Source organism: Gorilla gorilla, chromosome 1, assembly GCF_029281585.2.
Source record: "Gorilla gorilla gorilla isolate KB3781 chromosome 1, NHGRI_mGorGor1-v2.1_pri, whole genome shotgun sequence".
Lineage (NCBI taxonomy): Eukaryota > Metazoa > Chordata > Mammalia > Primates > Hominidae > Gorilla > Gorilla gorilla.
Genome location: NC_073224.2, coordinates 82,995,073 through 83,013,758, shown reverse-complemented (window position 1 = coordinate 83,013,758; position 18,686 = coordinate 82,995,073). Strand labels below are relative to the sequence as shown.

Below are 18,686 nucleotides of genomic sequence, written 5' to 3'. Positions count from 1 at the left end.
CTAGCCTGGGCAACATGGTGAAACCCTGTCTCTACAAAAAATACAAAAATTAGTCGGGCATGGTGGCATGCACCCTTAGTCCCAGCTACTTAGGAGGCTGAGGTGGGAGGATGGCTTGAGCCCAGGAGGTAGAGGTTGCAGTGAGCCAAGATCGTGCCACTGCACTCCAGCCTGGGTGAGAGAGCCAGACCAGACCCTATCTCAAAAAAAAAAAAAAAAGAATTTGAGATTGATCCTAAGAGTGCTAGAAAACCATTAAAGGGTTTTAAGCAAAGACAAAACATGGTCTGTTTTACAACTTTTTTAAAAATCGTATTTTTATTTATTTTGCAGTAAAGTGGTCAGCTCAGGACCATAGTTTTTTTCCCCCTAATAGTTTTTGGAGAACAGGTGATGTTTGATTATATGAATAAGTTCTTCATTGATGATTTCTGAGATTTTGGTGCATCCACCACCCAAGCAGTGTACACCGTACCCAATGTGTAGTCTTTTATCTCTCACCCACCTCCCACACTTCCCCCTGAATCCCCAAAGTCCATTGTGTCATTCTTACGACTTTGCATCCTCATAGCTTAGCTCCCACTTATAAGTGAGAACATATGATTTTTGGTTTTCCATTCCTGAGTTACATCACTTAGAATAATGGTCTCCAACCAACTCCATCCAGATTGCTGCAAATGCCGTTATATCTTTTTCTTTTTTTTTTTTTTTTTTTTTTTTTTTTTGAGATGGAGTCTCACTTGCTCTGTTGCCCACACTGGAGTGCAACGGGGCTCAGTCTCAGCTCACTGCAACTTCTGCCTCCTGGGTTCAAGTGATTCTCCTGCCTCAGCCTCCCAAGTAGCTGGGACTATAGGTACATGCCACCATGTCCAGCTAATTTTTGTATTTTTATTAGAGATGGGGTTTCACCATGTTGGCCAGGCTGGTCTCAAATTCCTGACCTCAAGTGATCTGTGATCTGCTTGCCTCAGCCTACCAAAGTGCTGGGATTACAGGCGTGAGTCACCGTTCCTGGCCAATATATTGTTCCTTTTTATGGCTGAGTAGTATTGTGTGGTATATATATATACCACATTTTCTTTATCCACTCGTTGATTGATGGGCATTTGGGCTGGTTCCATATTTTTGCAGTTGCGAATTGTGCTGCTATAAACATGCATATGCAAGTGTCTTTTTCATATAATGACTTCTTTTCCTCTGGGCAGTAACCAGTAGTGGGATTGCTGGATCAAATGGTAGATATATTTTTGGTTCTTTAAGGAATCTCCATATACTGTTTTCCATAGTGGTTGCACTAGTCCACATTCCCACCAGCAATGTAAAAGTGTTCCCTTTTCACCACATCCATGCCAACATCTTTTTTTTTTTTTTTAATTTTGAAACAGAGTCTCACTGTGTTGCCCAGGCTGGAGTGCAGTGGCATGATCTCGGCTCACTGCAACCTCCGCCTCCCGGGTTCAAGCGATTCTCCCACCTCAGCCTCCCGAGTAGCTGGGATTACAGGGATCTGCCACCACACCAAGCTAATTTTTGTATTTTTAGTAGAGATGGGGTTTCACCATGTTGGCCAGGCTGGTCTCAAACTCCTGACCTCAGGTGATCTGCCTGCCTTGGCCTCCCAAAGTGCTGGGATTACAGGCATGAGCCACTGCACCCAGCCTATGTTTTTATTTTTTAAATTATGGCCATTCTTGCAGGAGTAAAGTGGTATCACATTGTGGTTTTGATTTGCTGATCATTAGTGATGTTGAGCATTTTTTCATATGTTTGTTGGCCATTTGTATGTCTTCTTTTGAGAATTGTCTATTGGTCTTTAGCCCACTTTTTGATGGAATTATTTGTTTTTTTCCTTGGTGATTTGTTTGAATTCCTTGTAGATTCTGGATATTAGTCTGTGGTTGGATCCGTAGTTTGCAAACATTCTCTCCCACTCCGTGGGTTGTCTATTTACTCTGCTGATTATTTCTTTTGCTGTGCAGAAGCTTTTTAGTTTAAATTCCATCTATTTATCTTTGTTTTTGTTGCATTTGCTTTTGGTTCTTGATCATGAACTCTTCGCCTGAGCCAATGTCTAGAAGGGTTTCTCCAATGTTATCTTCTAGAATTTTTATGGTTTCATGTCTTAGATTTAAGTCTTTGATCCATCTTGAGTTGGTTTTTGTATAAGGTGAGAGATGAAGATTCAGTTTCATTCTTCTACATGTGGCTTGCCAATTATCCCAGCACCATTTGCTGAATAGGATGTCCTTTCCCCACATTATGTTTTTGTTTGCTTTGTCAAAGATCAGTTGGCTTTAACTATTTGGCTTTATTTCTATTTGGTTCTCTATTCTTTCCATTGGTCTATGTACCTATTTTTATACCAGTACCATGCTGTTTTGGTGACTATAGCCTTGTAAAATAGTTTGAAGTTAGGTAATGTGATGCCTCCAGATTTGCTTAGCCTTCCTTTGGGTATGTGGGCTCATTTTTGGTTCCATATGAATTTTAGGATTGTTTTTTCTAGTTCTGTGAAGAATGATGGTAGTAATTTTATGGGAATTGCATTGAATTTATAGATTCTCTTGGCTGTATAGACATTTTCACAATATTGATTCTACCCATTCATGAGCATGAGATTTGTTTGTGTCATCTATGATTTCTTTCAGCAGTGTTTTGGTAGAGACCTTTCACTTCTGTAGTGAGATATATTCCTAAGTATTTTATCTTTTTTTTTTTTTTGCAGCTATATAAAAGGGGTTGGGTTCTTGATTTGATTCTCAGCTTGGTTGCTCTTCGTGTATAGCAGTACTACTGGTTTGTGTACATTAATTTTGTACCCTGAAACTTTACTGAATTCATTTACCAGTTTTTGGAGCTTTTTGGATGAGTCTTTAGGGTTTTCTAGGTATACAATCATGTTGTCGGCAAACAGCGACAATTTGACTTTCTCTTTAACAATTTGGATGCTCTTTATTTCATTTGTTTGTTTGTTATAAGAGACGAGGTCTTGCTCTGTCTCCCAGCTTTGACCTCCAGGGCACAAGCGATCCTCCCGCCTCAGCCCCCCACATAGCTGGGACTACAGATGCACACCATCATGCCCGGCTAATTTTTGTATTTTTCTGTAGAGACACGGTTTTGCCATGTTGCCCAGGCTGGTCTCAAACTCCTGAGCTCAGGCAATCCACCTGCCTCGGCGTCCCAAAGTGTTGGGAGTACAGGCGTGAGCCACTGCACCTGGTCCTGGATGCCCTTTATTTCTTTCTCTTGTGTGATTGCTTTGGCTAGGACTTAAAGTACTATGTTGAATAGAAGTGGTGAAAGTGGGCATCTTTGTCTTGTTCCAGTTCTCAGGGGGAATGCTTTCAACTTTTCCTGTTCAGTATAATATTGGCTGCAGGTTTGTCATAGATGGTTTTTATTACCTTAAGGTATGTCCCTTCTATTCTGATTTTCCTGAGCATTTCAATCATAAATTGATGCTAGATTTTGTCAAATGCTTTTTATGTATCTAATGAAATGATCATATGATTTTTATTTTTAATTCTGTTTATGTGGTATATCACAATTATTGACTTGCATATGTTAAACTATCCCTTCATCCCTGGTATGAAACCCACTTGATCATGGTGGATTATCTTTTTGATATGCTGTTGGATTCAGTTAGTTATTATTTTGTTGAGGATTTTTGCATCTATGTTCATCAGGGATATTGGTCTGTAGTTTTGTTTCTTTGTTATGTTCTTTCCTGGTTTTGGTATTAGGGTGATACTGGCTTCATAGAATGATTTAGGGAGGATTCCCTCTTTCTCTGTCTTTTGGAATAGTGTCCGTAGGATTGGTACCAAGTCTTGTTTTTTTTTGGAGATGGAGTCTCGCTCTGTCGACCAGGCTGGAGTACAGTGGCACGATCTCAGCTCACTGCAACCTCCACCTCCCGCGTTCAAGCGATTCTCCTGCCTTAGCCTCCTGAGTATCCGGAACTACAGGCACCCACCACCACGCCCAGCTAATTTTTTGTATGTTAGTGGAGATGGGGCTTCACCGTTTTGCCCAGACTGGTCTTGAACTCCTGAGCTCAGGCAATCTGCCACCTCAGCCTCCCAAAGTGCTGGGATTACAGGCATGAGCCATCGCGCCTGGCCCAATTCTTCTTTAAATGTCTGATAGACTTCAGCTGTGAATCCATCTGGTCCTGGACTTTTTTTTTGTTAGCAATTTTTTTTATTGTCATTTCAATCTCACTGTTATTGGTCTGTTCAGAGTTTCTGTTTCTTCCTGGTTTAATTTAGGAGGGTTGTATATTTTCAGGAACTTATCCATCTCCTCCAGGTTTTCTAGTTTGTGCACATAAGGATGTTCATAGTAGCCTTGAGTTATCTTTTGTATTTCTGTGGTATCGGTTGTAATATCTCCCCCTTTTTTTTTTTTTTGAGATGGAGTTTCGCACTTGTCGCCCAGGCTGGAATGCAGTGGTGCAATCTCGGCTCACTGCAACCTCTGCCTCCCAGGTTCAAGCAATTGTTCTGGCTCAGCTGGGATTACAGGCACCTGCCACCACGCCCAGCTAATTTTTTGTATTTTTAGTAGAGACAGGGTTTCGCCATGTTGGGCAGGCTGGTCTCGAACTCCTGACCTCAGGTGATCTGCCCACCTTGGCGTCCCAAAGTGTTGGGATTACAGGCGTGAGCCACCACGCCCAGCCCCATTTTGTTTCTAATTGAGCTTATTTGGATCTTCTCTCTTCTTTTCTTGGTTAATATTGATAATGGTCTATCCATTTTGTATATCTTTTCAAAGAACCAGCTTTTCTTTCATTTCTCTTTTGTACTGTTTTTTCTGTTTCATTTAGTTCTGCTCTGATCTTTATCATTTCTTTTTTTTTTTTTTTTTTTTTTTTAATGATGGAGTCTCGCTCTGTTGCCCAGGCTGGAGTGCAGTGGCATGATTTCGGCTCACTGCAAGCTCCGCCTTCTGGGTTCACACCATTCTCCTGCCTCAGCCTCTCCAAGTAGCTGGGACTACAGGCACCTGCCACCACGCCCGGCTAATTTTTTGTATTTTTAGTAAAGATGGGGTTTCACCGTGGTCTTGATCTCCTGACCTCATGATCCACCCGCCTCGGCCTCCCGAAGTGCTGGGATTACAAGTGTGAGCCACCGTGCCCGGCCTATCATTTCTTTTCTTCTGCTGGGTTTGGGTTTGGTTTGTTCTTGTTTATCTAGTTCCTTGAGGTTTGACCTTAGATTGTCTATTTGTACTCTTTCAGAATTTTGATGTAGGCATTTAATGCTATGAACTTTCCTCTTAGCACCGCTTTTGCTGTATCCCACAGGTTTTGATAGGTTGTATCACTATTATTGTCAGTTTAAAGAATTTTTTAATTTTCATCTTGATTTCATTGTTGACCCAAAGATCATTTCAGGAGCAGATTATTTAATTTCCATGTATTTGCGTGGTTTTGAGATTCCTTCTGGAGTTGATTTCTCCCCGCTGAGAAAGCAGGCAGGACTTTCAGGCCTTGCCCCTCCCTGCCTGCCGTGGCTTTGGCTTCCGTGTCATATCTGCACTTCTCATTTGCCCCCCCTGGATTCTGCCCAGGAAAATTTGCACTTAGTCAAATTATTACACAGTTTACCTGGAAATCTCCTTCTTTCTGTGGCCCTTCCCCAGTTCCACTGGCTGTTCTCCCCAAGGACCCCTGTGAGATAAAGTCAGAAATGGCTTCCCTAGGGACCAGGACTGCCTACAGGGCTTTTCCTACTGTTGCTTCTACTTTTATATGTCAGTAAATTCACTTCAGCTCTAGGTAAGATTATATCCTTCTCCCATAATCTTGATTTTCAGGTTCACCAGTGAGGATGTGTGTTCAGAGGTGGGCTTTGCCCTTCTCATACTTTTGGGCACTCACAGTTTTTTGGCTTTCAGATTTTGCAGCTGCAAGCCACTTCTATCAAAGGATCTGTGAATTCTTTTCAGTTTTCCTGGTATGTTCCTGTGGTGGTTCTTGGAGTAAAAGTTCACAGTGTGAATCTCCACACGCTGTTCTGTCTGTCCAATTGGGGGCTGCAAGTTAGTCCTGCCTCCTATCTGCCATTTTTTACATATTTTCTGTTTTATACTTTAATACCACCCTTCTGTCCACCAGGTTAACCTCCAATGGATCAAACGTTTAAACATACAAAATAAAACCATGAAAATATTACACAATGATATGGAGCAATTTCTTTATAATCTCGAAGTGAAAAAGGTCTTTCTAATTGACTAACCCAGAAAAGACAGAAGATAAAATTGATAGATTTGACTACATACAATTCAAATTTTTCTGCATGGTAAAACAAAGCAAAACAAAAATTACAAGACAAAAGTCAAAGCCAAGCTGGGGAAAAATATCTGTAAATCGTCCTTTCTGGTGGTGATGACCTTCCCACAAGAACATGCCTCTTGCAAAGGATCTCCTTCATCCCTCTCCAGAAGAGGAGAAGAGGAAACACAAGAAGAAACGCCTGGTGCAGAGCCCCAATTCCTACTTCATGGACGTGAAATGCCCAGGATGCTATAAAATCACCATGGTCTTTAGCCATGCACAAACTGTAGTTTTGTGTGTTGGCTGCTCCACTGTCCTCTGCCAGCCTACAGGAGGAAAAGCAAGGCTTACAAGAAGGATGTTCCTTCAGATGAAAGCAGCACTAAAAGCACTCTGAATCAAGATAAGTGGGAAACCATCTCGATAAACACATTTTGGATAAAAAAAAAATTGTAACTTGTGTCATAGACGACATTAATCTCCTTATGTCAAGAGCTTCTGTTGGTCAATAACACAAACTGATGACCTAACAGAAAAATGGGCCATAAACAGAAAAGAAATTCAGATTCCCGTTAAACATATGAAATCTGCTTGTTTAAAATAACTAAAACACAAAACTACATCAAAGTAACATTTTTTATTTATCAGATTACAAATATTTAGAAGTTTTGTACACCCTGTTGGCAAGGCTGTGGGAAATAAGATCATTGCTAGTGTGAGTATAAATTAGTACAACCCTTTTGAAAGGAACTACGGCGGTATCTGTCAAAGTTACACACTTTTTACACACACTATTTTGACTCAGCTTCCTACTTCTGGAAATTTGTACTACAGGTGTACTGGAGAATGGAACAGTTTGGCACCATAAACAAGGTCAACAAATCAATACCAATGAGATCATCTGAGAAAGGGAGAGAGAAGAAAAAAGCCCTAAAATTTTTCCAATATTGAGGGATAAGTGACTGGCAATGGTAACAGGGAATATTTAGAGAGGATAGAAGAAAAGAGCAAGCATGGGTTGTGAGATGCAAAGGAAGAGATTATTTTAAGAAGGATATATACGTATATATACGTGCGGATATATACACATATGTGTATATACGTGTATGTATATACACGTATGTGTATATATATGCATATATCGTATGTATATGTGTATATATACATATATACACATGTATGTATATACATGTGTGTATATATGTAAATATGTATATATACACGTATATTTCAGCATATATATATATATGCTGAAGTAAAAGTTATTAATAGTATTAGGTCCATTGGCCTTAAGAAACATTAAAACATTATAAACATTTTGGTACTACAGAAGAATCTACACAGGATGCAATCCAGACACCATAAAAAGATTAGTTTGATTGCATAAAAGTTAAAATTTTTTGTTCTTTCCAACATAAAAAGCATCATGAACTAAAAAATCGATGTCAAACTCAGAAAATCTATTTGGAACATACATGACAGAAAAATGGTAAATCCCATGAGCTCATCCAAATTTAATCAGAAAAAAAAACATGAAAAATACAATGGAAAAATAAGCATAGGGTATAATAAGGAATGTGTAAAAAAAAAAGGTGGTCAAATGGAAAATAAACATGAAAGGATGCTCAACCTCACCTATAATTAAAGAAACATATTTCAAAACAAAATACCACTTTTTTAGCCTTATCATATTGGAAAAATACTATTTAAACTTTATTTGAAAAATATTCAAATTTATAGGAAATCACAGGAATAAGACAAAACTTTTATGTACGCTTTGTCCAAATTCACCAATTGTTAACATTTTGCCTCATTTACGTTGTCATTCTTTCCTTGCTCTATGAATATTTTTATCTGGGTAATTGGAGAGTATATTGCCAATATCATATTCCTTTACTCCTGAATTCTCCTATACTTTTATATTCCTTTACTCCTTTACTTTCATATTCCTTTATTCCTGAACACTTACTATGATGGTTGCAAAGTGGTGATTTTTTTTAAAAAAACTCAATTTTCTGTCTACATTCTGCTATAAGAAAGAATTTTTCTTAACCCGTATTCATTGATTAGCACTGTGGACTCATGGGCTTATTCTATTCAGTAGATTATTGTCCTTTGTTGCTATTTATTATTTTGATGCATGGTAGGTTCTGGTTTATCCTTCTTGTGTTTCCTTTTGGAAAATTAAATATATGTATGTTTTCCTATTTCTATGTCTTTCTTGCATGCTATATATTTTGTTGCACCTTGCCTTTTAATATTTTCTGGAATTCATTCCATATTAGTTGATTTAGATCATCCTTGTTTTTCATAGCTGCATTGTACTCCTTGTGTGGATGTACCACTGTTGGTTCAATCAGTCTCCAATGTTTGAGCATTTAGGTAGCTTTAAATATTTTGCCATCACAAATAATGCTGCAATGAATAACATCTTATATGAACATGTCAATATTGTTGGAAGTTTATCTTTAGAATAAATTCCTAGAAATAGGATTGCAAGGCCTAAGTTTAACTTCATTTAAGTATCACCAATTTCTCTTCCATGGGGATTGAATCATTCTAACCAGTAATATATGAGGATAACTGTTTGTCCACAGCCTCACCAACAGATTGTATTGCCAGCCTTTGGAATTGTTGCTAATTTAACAGATAAGAAGGGAATTTCAGTATCATTTTAATGTATACTTCTCTGAAAATAACTAAAGTTGAACATCTTTACTATTTTTAAGGGCCATATGTATAATTCTTGTGAATTGTGTTTTAATGTATTTTGCCCATTTTGCTATTAAGATTTTTGGTTTTTTCTTCAATTTTTTAAAGTTCTCTATATATTAACAGTGTTAGCCTTTTATCCATGATACATGTCACAAATATTTTTTTCCAGTTTGCATTTGTCTTTCAGGTTTGCTTATTGTATTTTTGATCATACAAAAGTTTTTGGTTTTTTTAAAGTCAAATGTATCAGTCTTTTCTTTTATTGTATCTGGATTTTGAGGCAGAGTTTGAAAGGTGTCCCCAAACCCAGGTTACAGAGAAATTTACACATATTTTTTCTAGCACGTAAATGGTCTTAGTTTATCTTTGTGTATGGTGTGAAATATGGACCTAATTTTATCTTTTTCCAAATGGCCATCTAGTCTAAATACCGTTTATTTAAAAGCCTTTCTTTGCCCCACTGATTTCAGATAGCATCTTTATTATACACTAAATTTCTGTATGTACTTGGTTTTGGACCTTCTGTTCTAGGCCATATACCAGTATGATACTGTTTTCTATTTATTATGGCTTAATTACTAAAGTTTTATAATGAATTTTAATATGTATGTGGTAGGACTAGTAAACCCCTCCCCATCATGTAACTCTTTTGTTTTTAATTGTTTTCCAAGCTTTCTTGCTATTTATTTTTCCAGATGAACTTTAATGTCACCTTATCTAGTTCCAATAAAATAACTTTTTGGCATATTTATTGGGATCATATTAATTTATAAGTAAACTTAAGAACAGTCATTTTATGATGTTGAGTTGTCCTATCCAATAACAAGATTTTATTTCTTCAATTGTATTTTTGTATCTCTTGGGAACGTTTTATGGTTTTATTCATCTAACTTTTATACATTTCTTTTTTCTTTTCTTTTTTTTTTTTTTTGAGACGGAGTCTGGCTGTGTCACCCAGGGTAGAGTGCAATGACGTGACCTCCACTCACCGCAACCTCCGTTCAAGCAATTCTCCTGCCTCAGCTTCCCAGAAAGCTGAGATTACAGGCGTGCACCACCAGGCCTGGCTAATTTTTGTATTTTTAGTAGAGACAAGGTTTCACCATGTTGGCCAGACTGGTCTCGAATGCCTGACCTCAAATGATCCGCCCTCCTTGGCCTCCCAAGGTGCTGGGATTACAGGTGTGAGCCACCCCACCCAGCCTACATTTCCTTTTAAGTTCACTTCTTAGTATTTTTTGTTGCTATCAAAAATAGGTTTTTCTCCTCCATTATATCTTCTAACTGGTGATCATTAATGTATATGAAAGCTGCCTCACTGAATTTTTTAATTATTTGTGTTACATTTACCATTGACTCTTTAGAGTTTTTTTGGAATCCTATTATATCACCTGCATATCAGTAGTTTTATTTCTTCCTTTCCAATTGTTCATGCTTCTAATTGTTTTCTTTTGTCTAGTTGCTTGATAACTCTAGTAAAATGTTAAATAGTAATGGAAATATTGTACATACTTATTTGTTTCTGACATTAGTAGGAATGCCTCTGGTGTTTTCCCATTAAGTGATATACTAGCTTTAGGATTGAGGTGTAGATATTTTATCATGTTTAGAAAGTATTTGCTTGAACCCAGGAGGCGGAGGTTGCCGTGAGCTGAGACTGCGCCACTGCACTCCAGCCTGGGCAACAGAGTGAGACTTTGTCTCCAAAAAAAAAAAGTATTCATGTCCAACAATTCCTATTCTCTTGAATACTTTTTATTAGGAGCAGTGTTGAATTTTGTCAAAGACTTTTTCAGTTTTTATGGAGATAATCATATGAACTTTCTCCTTAAACCCATTAATGTAACTTACATTAATGGAATCCTGCAAGTGAAACATCTTTGAATTATTGGCATACACCTTTTGATTATGGTGGTGTTAGAATCTATTCGCTAATATTCAGTATTTTTACATCAATATTCATAAATGATATTAGTCTTTAATTTCCTTGTACTGTCTTTGTCAAGTTAAGTATAAATATTATACTTCATGAAAATGAGTTGGAAGTTTTCTTCATGTTCTGTGCTCTGAAACAATAAATATACTATGCAGACTATGGTCTGTAAAAGTTTGATAGAATTTCCCTCTGAAATCATCTAGGCTTCGTGCTTTTTTGTAAAGTAATTTATTGTTAAGTTTTTCTGTTTCTTCTATGAAATTTTCTTTCTTTTCAGGCATCAATTTGGGTAAACTGTATTTCCCTAGAAAATTACCAATTTCATCTAGGTTTTCAAATTTATCTGTATAGAGGTATACAAAGTAATCTCTTTAATTTTTAAATTTCTGTAGCAGTGGTTATTTACCCTTAATACTTTGATTTTGTATGTGTGTTTTTAATGTTTCTTTCCTGAATAAGTTAACTAATAATCCATTTTAACTTTTTTCAAACAAAGAGAATTTTTTACTTATTAATTAGATCTACCTTTTTGCTTGATTGTATTTCATTCTGGTTTTACCTTTATTATCTTCTTGCTTGTACTTTCTTTTGGCTTATTCTTTTTCTAGCTGTTTGAGTTGAGACTTAATTTATTTTCATTCTTTTGTATTAACTACTATAAGTATTTAAAGCTATTCTTCTCGGATCACTAGTTTTAATATATTTAATTGATTCTAGTCTTTAGTGCTTCATTATCATTGTTTTATAGAAATTCTGTTTATATTTCTCTAACTCAAAAGCTATTAATAATTTTTTTTAATTTCTAGATGGAAGGGTTTTTTGTGTTTTTTAATTTCATTTTTAATTGCTAGTTTTAGTGCACTTTGATCAGTGTTTGCAATAATTCTACTCTATGAAATTTGCTTTCTTGGTAACCTAATATATGATCAATTTTTCTATTTTATGTGTGCTTGAGAAAAATGTGTATTTTCTAGTTTCTGTTCTCATAATATAGTATTTGATATGTATGCATAAGATATACCTTATTGATTATGTCGCTTGGCTCTTCTATATTCCTTTTTTGTCCTTGGACCTGTGTGTTAAAGTCTCTTATTATCACTGTGTCTATTTCTCTTTATATCATCTATAGGTAGTTACTGTGTTGCCTTATGCATAATCATAACTTTATGTCTTGATGATAAATTGTGACTTTGAGCTTTGTAAAGTGTTCTCCCTTGTCAGATTTAATTCATTTGTTGTCTAAGTTCTAGTTTGTCTGATATCTGGATTTCAACTCGTTTTCTTATTGTTTCCATTTGACTGTATATATTTGTTCTTCCCATTACTTTTAGCCTGTTCAAAATATGATGTTTTAAGTAATTTTCTTGAATTAGTGTGGAACTGAGTTTTGCTTTATGAGTGGATTTGAAATCCTTTCCTTTAAATAGGCAATTTAAGCCCATTTGCATTTATTGCTCTGACTGATATGTTTGTTTTCAACTCTATCATATTTTTATAAATAGTACCTGATTCAGTTATATTTACTGTATTTCTTTTTCTATGTGGAATCTTCTTTGCTTTTTATTTTAATTTCTTTTGGTATATAGGAAAGTTTGTATTTTTGTTCCACTGGTTACTTTTACAAACTAGAAAAAGAAGAGCAAATGAAACCCACAGTAGAAGGAAGAAAATAATAAAGATTAGAATAAAAACCAAGAGCTCTTTAAAAAAAAAAAATGATGAAACTCCATCTCCATACTGATCAAGAAAAAAAGGAAAGAAGACACAAGTTACCAGTAACAGGAATGAAAGAGAAGATATCACTACAAATTCTTTATACGTAAGAAGGATGATGAGGAAATATTATGAACAACATTTTACCTATAAATTCACTGAGATGAAATAGGCAAATTCTCTGAAGAAAACACAAATTACAAAAACTAAGAAGAAACAGAAAAACAGAATAACCCTATATCTATGAAATAAATTGAATTAATAATTTAAAAACCTTCTCACAAAGAAAATGCCAGATGGTGAATTTATCAAACATGTAAAGAAGAAATAACACTAATCCTATGCAAAGTCTTTCAGAAAAGGAGAATGAAGTTACCAACTCATTTTATAAGGCCAGAATTGCCCTGATTGAAACCACAGACACTAAAAGAAAACTACAGATCAGTATCTCTCATGATCTTAGATACAAAAATTCTTAACTATTAGTAAATTAATTCCAACAAAGTATAAAAGGGGAAATACTATGACTTAAGTGTGGTTTATATTATTAATTAATGTTGATAGAATCATTATTTTATAGTCACATTTAATTTCTCATTGAAAATAATCTAACTTCTTTAAATGCCTTCATAACAGACTTGTCTCTTCATTTCTTCCCACTGTTTTCAAATACCAAATCCACTTTCCAAAAATAAAGATTTGCCATCACTGAGGAGCTCCAAAAAAATATGCTAAAGGCTTTGGACCCCACTGGGTGCAGCACACCAACATGGCATGTGTATACATATGTAACTAACCTGCACATTGTGCACATGTACCCTAAAACTTAAAGTATAATTTTAAAAATCAGAAAAAAAAAAGAATTCTCTGCTTCAGAACGTTCTTGGATTATGGTAATATTCTGTATCTTGATTGTGGTCACGTTTACATGAGTATATAATTTATCAGAACTCATTGAGCTATACACTTAAAATTTTTTTTAATGTCTTGCTCTAACTATAAGTTGTGTTTCAGATCTAAGGTATTCACAAATATCTGAAGAATATTCTTGATAGTAGAGAAAGTTCTGAAATCCCTTCTAGTTCTAATCCTGCCTCCAAAGTGAACCTGATACGTACCATATTGAAATCCCAGTAAGGAAATCTTACCCTTGTTTATTGGACTAGCATGGCTCCATGTAGGTGCAAAAAAAGTCATTTGGAGCTTAACATTTGTGACTCATTTAAATTATTTTTGAACTTAATCAAATCTGTATTTAATTTTCTCCTACTTCATTAGACCTAGCTTAATTCATACAGTGTTACTCTGCTCATAAACATACATTTTTAAATTGTCTAAACTCAACAACTAAGTTCACCATATACTTGTTAGAACAATTCCAGATGACTTTGCTTAGTCATTCATGTTTGTTTTCAGCTTTATTCATTCTTCAAATAGCATCTACATTCATCTGAAGAAACTAAAAGTAAACTGATTACCATAATCGTGTGGGGCTTAGAGTTCAGATCGCTTCTAAACTCTTACTTAAGAGTAGATATTGTGAAGCATTATTTTCTTAACTTGGTTATTTGATTCAAGGATAGACTTTAGTGCTAGATCTGCCCAAATGGTATATCATTAATATCGTTTTACTAGTGGGGGAAAAGGAGAGGTAGCATTTTAGCCAGGCATGTCTATCAAAAGTATTATTTTTACTCTCTGCTCTTAGTGCCAAATATTTTCTCACCCAAATTTTCATATCTTCATGTCATCTTGCGTTTCCCTTAAATGAGTTAACACCTTAGTAGATTATTCATAAACTTCAAACTTGGTGATCATTGATATTTATATAACATTTGGTTTATACTCTGATGAAATATTAAAAAAATGTTTAGGCACTTCACAAAGATACACAATACCATACTTAAGTGAAGAAATCACAGAGAAAAATAAGAGGAAAGCAAGATGCAGCCATGACTAAACTTTTGCATGCTGTGAAGACCAATACACTTACTAGAGCTAAGCCCCAAATTTAGCGCTGGACTTTATAGTCCCTCAACACAAGGTTAACAGATAAAATACAGGGCACCCAATTAAATTTAAATTCCAGATAAACAAGTAATTTATAGTATAAGTATGTCTTGTATTTTTGTTTGCCAAACTAAGCCGCCCTACCGCAGAGAAAAAAATGCAACCATTCTAATTACTAAATTACCTAAGCAACCTCAGCTAAAATTTAAAGGTTAACTATTTAATTTCCTGAACCTCAGAAAGTCTCTCACTCAGATGGTTTGAAGACTTATGCCATAAAAATTGAAGCATTCGTTATTATTTCTGCTATAAATATAACTGGCCTTATGGCCCTTTACTGTTTTGAGATTTGTATTTTTTCCTAATGCACTCGAGAGAGAGCCTCACTCTGTTGCCCAGGCTGAAGTGAAATGGCGCAATCTTGGCTTACTGCAACCTCTGTCTCCCGCGTTCAAGTGATTCTCCTGCCTCAGGGTTTCACCATGTTGGCCAGGCTAGTCTCAAACTCCTGACCTCAAGTGATCCGCCCGCCTCAGCCTCCTAAAGTGCTGGGGTTACAGGCATGAGCCACCACACCAAGCCTTAGCTAATTTTTTTATTTTTTATTTTTGTAGAAATAAGGTCTCACTATGTTGCCCAGGCTGGTCTCGAATTCCTGAGCTCAAATAGTTCTCCTGCCTCAGCCTCCCAAATTGTTTGGATTACAGGCATGAGCCACCACACTTGGCTAAGGAAAACATTCTTAATAAAATATTTAAATTATTTTTATGACCTATTGCATATTTTGCTAAATATTCTGACTTTTTGATGAGCATGAATATAACCCTGTCCCAAGAGAATCCATCAACTTCATTAGAGGTACTGCCTGCACTAATAGACATCACATGTAGTACAGTCTCATGAGTAATAATATAACAAACCTCGTGAAGGGTAGCAGTGACTGTTTCTTTCCTCTGCGTTGCACCCTGTCCCTTTTACTCTACATTCTGATGAATGGAATTACAAGGCCTTGGAATAGGTGGCTGGCCTGTACAACAAGGTAATATCCTTGTTGCCGTTTCATCTCCATTCTGACAGTTGCCTAGCCTTGGGTAAAGATAAATTATTGGTGTTTGTAGATTCTCACTAGCATATATATTAGAGAGTTTGGTCATCAGAGTTTTTTCACTGGTCTAATACTCTCCTCATTGTATTCATTCTTGTTTACAGAATTGCTGACACTCTTATTCTTTTTTGAAACTGACCCCTTGGTTTTTCGGCCCTAGACACTGCCTATTCAGCAACTAATCTTCCGAAAGCTTTTTCTGACTTTTTATATACCTCATATATCTGGAGTTATAGTTTGATATAGTTAATTTGGCTTATTTTGAATATAAATTTTTATTTTGATCTTTTATTTTTTAAGTCATTTTTCTTAAATTGCTTGACTCACAAATGATTATTTTTACTAAATTTTAATGGTGTCTTCTGTACCTTCCTTTGTTCTCTTTTCAAATTTTTCCTTTCCTCTGGTATCGTTTTAAACTTCAGCGCATTGTGGAATACAGCTTTGTCCCATAACCCTGAAGAAAAACACTGAGACAATAAATGTGATCACAGGATTTTTTTTTCTTCTTACCTAACTTTGAACAGGTAATGGAGAGTGAAGAGTTCATGTTGCTTCCAGCCAATCAACTCATTGATATAATATCCAGTGATGAGCTAAACGTTCGCAGTGAAGAACAAGTGTTCAATGCAGTGATGGCCTGGGTCAAATACAGTATTCAGGAAAGACGTCCTCAATTACCCCAGGTAATGATAGAAATGCTTCTCTAAGAAACTGCTGGCCGGGCATGGTGGCTCATGACTGTAATCCCAGCACTTTGGGAGGCCAAGGCAGGTGGATCACAAGGTCAAGAGATCGAGACCATCCTGGCCAACATGGTGAAACCCAGTCTCTACTAAAAATACAAAAATTAGCTAGGCGTTGTGGCGGGCGCCTGTAGTCCCAGCTACTTGGGAGCGTGAGGCAGGAGAATCACTTGAAACCAGGAGGCGAAGATTGCAGTGAGCCGAGATCGTGCCACTGTACTCCAGCCTGGCGACAGAGCGAGACTCCGTCTCAAAAAAAAAAAAAACTGCTTAGTACTAGATGAGATAATATGTATTTGTCTTGCAAACATAAAACAGTTATCACTCCACATTCGTCTGTAAGAAAGTCTATCTGTTTCCAAATAATCAAGGAAATAAGTATTTAGAAGCATTTTGGTTGCTTATTAATGTGGGCTTTTTGCTCCTTTGCTTTCCCCATATTTTGGATCAATTCTACTTTTGAATGATAGCACAATTCAAAACTTAAATTGTATAAAATGAACAAAAGAAAGCAAGGATGGTTCCTTTCCTATAGCTTGGAAATCCTACCAGTTTTCCTTCAATATGACTTGGAAATACTACCACACTTTCAAGAGTACAGACATGATGCATCAGTCATCACTGAGTGATCAGTAGTTCACTTAAGACCCATTCTTGTTATTGTGATTATAGTCTTTAGCAATTCAACAAGATATTCTTCTGGATTGTGAATTAATTTGAGTCCAGCTATAGAAGAGCTTATAATGTCTTGCTGAACGTTTTTGGTAGTTATGCCTTCCTTCCTTCCTTCCTTATTTATGGTATTCAGTGAGATCCCAAAACAACTGGAAGCACAGTAGGGTACCATGGGTCATGTATTCTCTTAAATATCTTATAGATGAGATCTCATGCCTTTAATAGTGTTTATTGGCTGGGTGTCGTGGTACAAGCCCATAATCCCAGCACTTGGGAGGATAAGGCAGGCAGATCGCTTGAGCTCAGGTGTTTGAGACCAGCCTGGGCAGCATGGTGATTCCCCATTTCTACGAAAAAAAAAATACAAAAATTTGTTGGGCATGGTGGCATGCACTTGTAGTTGCAGCTACTCTGGAGGCTGAGGTGGGCACATCACTTGAGCCCAGGAGATTGAGGCTGCAGTGACCTACGATCATGCCACTGTACTCCAGCCTAGGCAACAGAGTAAGACGTGTCTCAAAATTAATTAATTAAAATAACGGTGTTTATTTTCTCATAGGTGCTGCAGCATGTTCGTTTGCCTTTGCTTAGTCCCAAGTTCCTGGTGGGCACAGTAGGCTCTGATCCCCTCATCAAAAGTGATGAAGAATGCAGGTATGAGTGACCCTGGATGGGAAAAATCAACAACTAAGCATTCCTATTTTTTCCTAATTTCCTTATTTGTATTGCTTCCTAAATATTGTATTTTGCAGAGCTGAAACCAGGGCATTAATTTAACAAGGTTTTCTTCTGGGCTAGAGTCAAGAGGAGGAAAAGAAGAAGAGAGAACTGAACTTCCAGTGTTTCATTCCATTAGGTTTTTATGTGTGGTGCTTACTGGTGTAGAAGTGGCAATAAAAAGGTAGATTTCCAAGATTTTAATGCAGGCTTGAATTTAAAGAGTCAATTCTCTGCTAATATTTTTTTTTCCTTGAGATAATTGAATAATGCTGTTGACTCTGTCAATGAACATTTTTTCCTTCCATCACATATGTCTGGTTGGGGAATAGAATCAGCCTTGCTTTCTAAATTGTGGACAGAGTTGAAGATCTGCCACTTTCTAAAACAGCTGTAGAAAGATTTTTACTACAACTAGGTGAAGCAGTTTCCAGAGGTTTTTTGACAAAAGAAACTCTTAACTACTTTTACAAAGTGGGGGAAAAAAGCAACCTATTTTACTAGGCTGTCTGTAAAGTATATATAAAATGTAATAAATTACATTCCCAATTTGACAGATTGTAAGATTTAGGTTCAAATCTGAAATCATCTGGGATTTTTAATCATTTTTCCCCAGCATGTCCCAAATATAAAAGTGAAAGAGAAAATCCATACTCAGAACTTTGTAAACTACACTGACCTTTGGACCTCCCTTGGTGATTAAAGACATTTAGAATGATCCCTGATTCTAGAATGGTGGTAGGACATGTAGATTCACTTGCATTTCTTCTATAAACT

General features: G+C 36.4%; 1 protein-coding gene and 1 pseudogene across 2 annotated transcripts in view; both read left to right on the top strand.

Annotated features, from left to right (window-relative positions):
- KLHL20 (kelch like family member 20) overlaps positions 1–18,686 on the top strand; it is a 71,574-nt gene that overhangs the window by 20,045 nt on the left and 32,843 nt on the right. For both annotated transcript variants that reach the window (XM_004027921.4, XM_019026741.3), the window contains 2 exons: positions 16,299–16,457; positions 17,752–17,846. In XM_004027921.4, coding sequence (XP_004027970.1) covers positions 16,299–16,457; positions 17,752–17,846 — 254 coding nt within the window. The remainder of the gene's footprint in view (positions 1–16,298; positions 16,458–17,751; positions 17,847–18,686) is intronic.
- On the top strand, positions 6,368–6,678 carry LOC101142069 (small ribosomal subunit protein eS27-like; annotated as a pseudogene).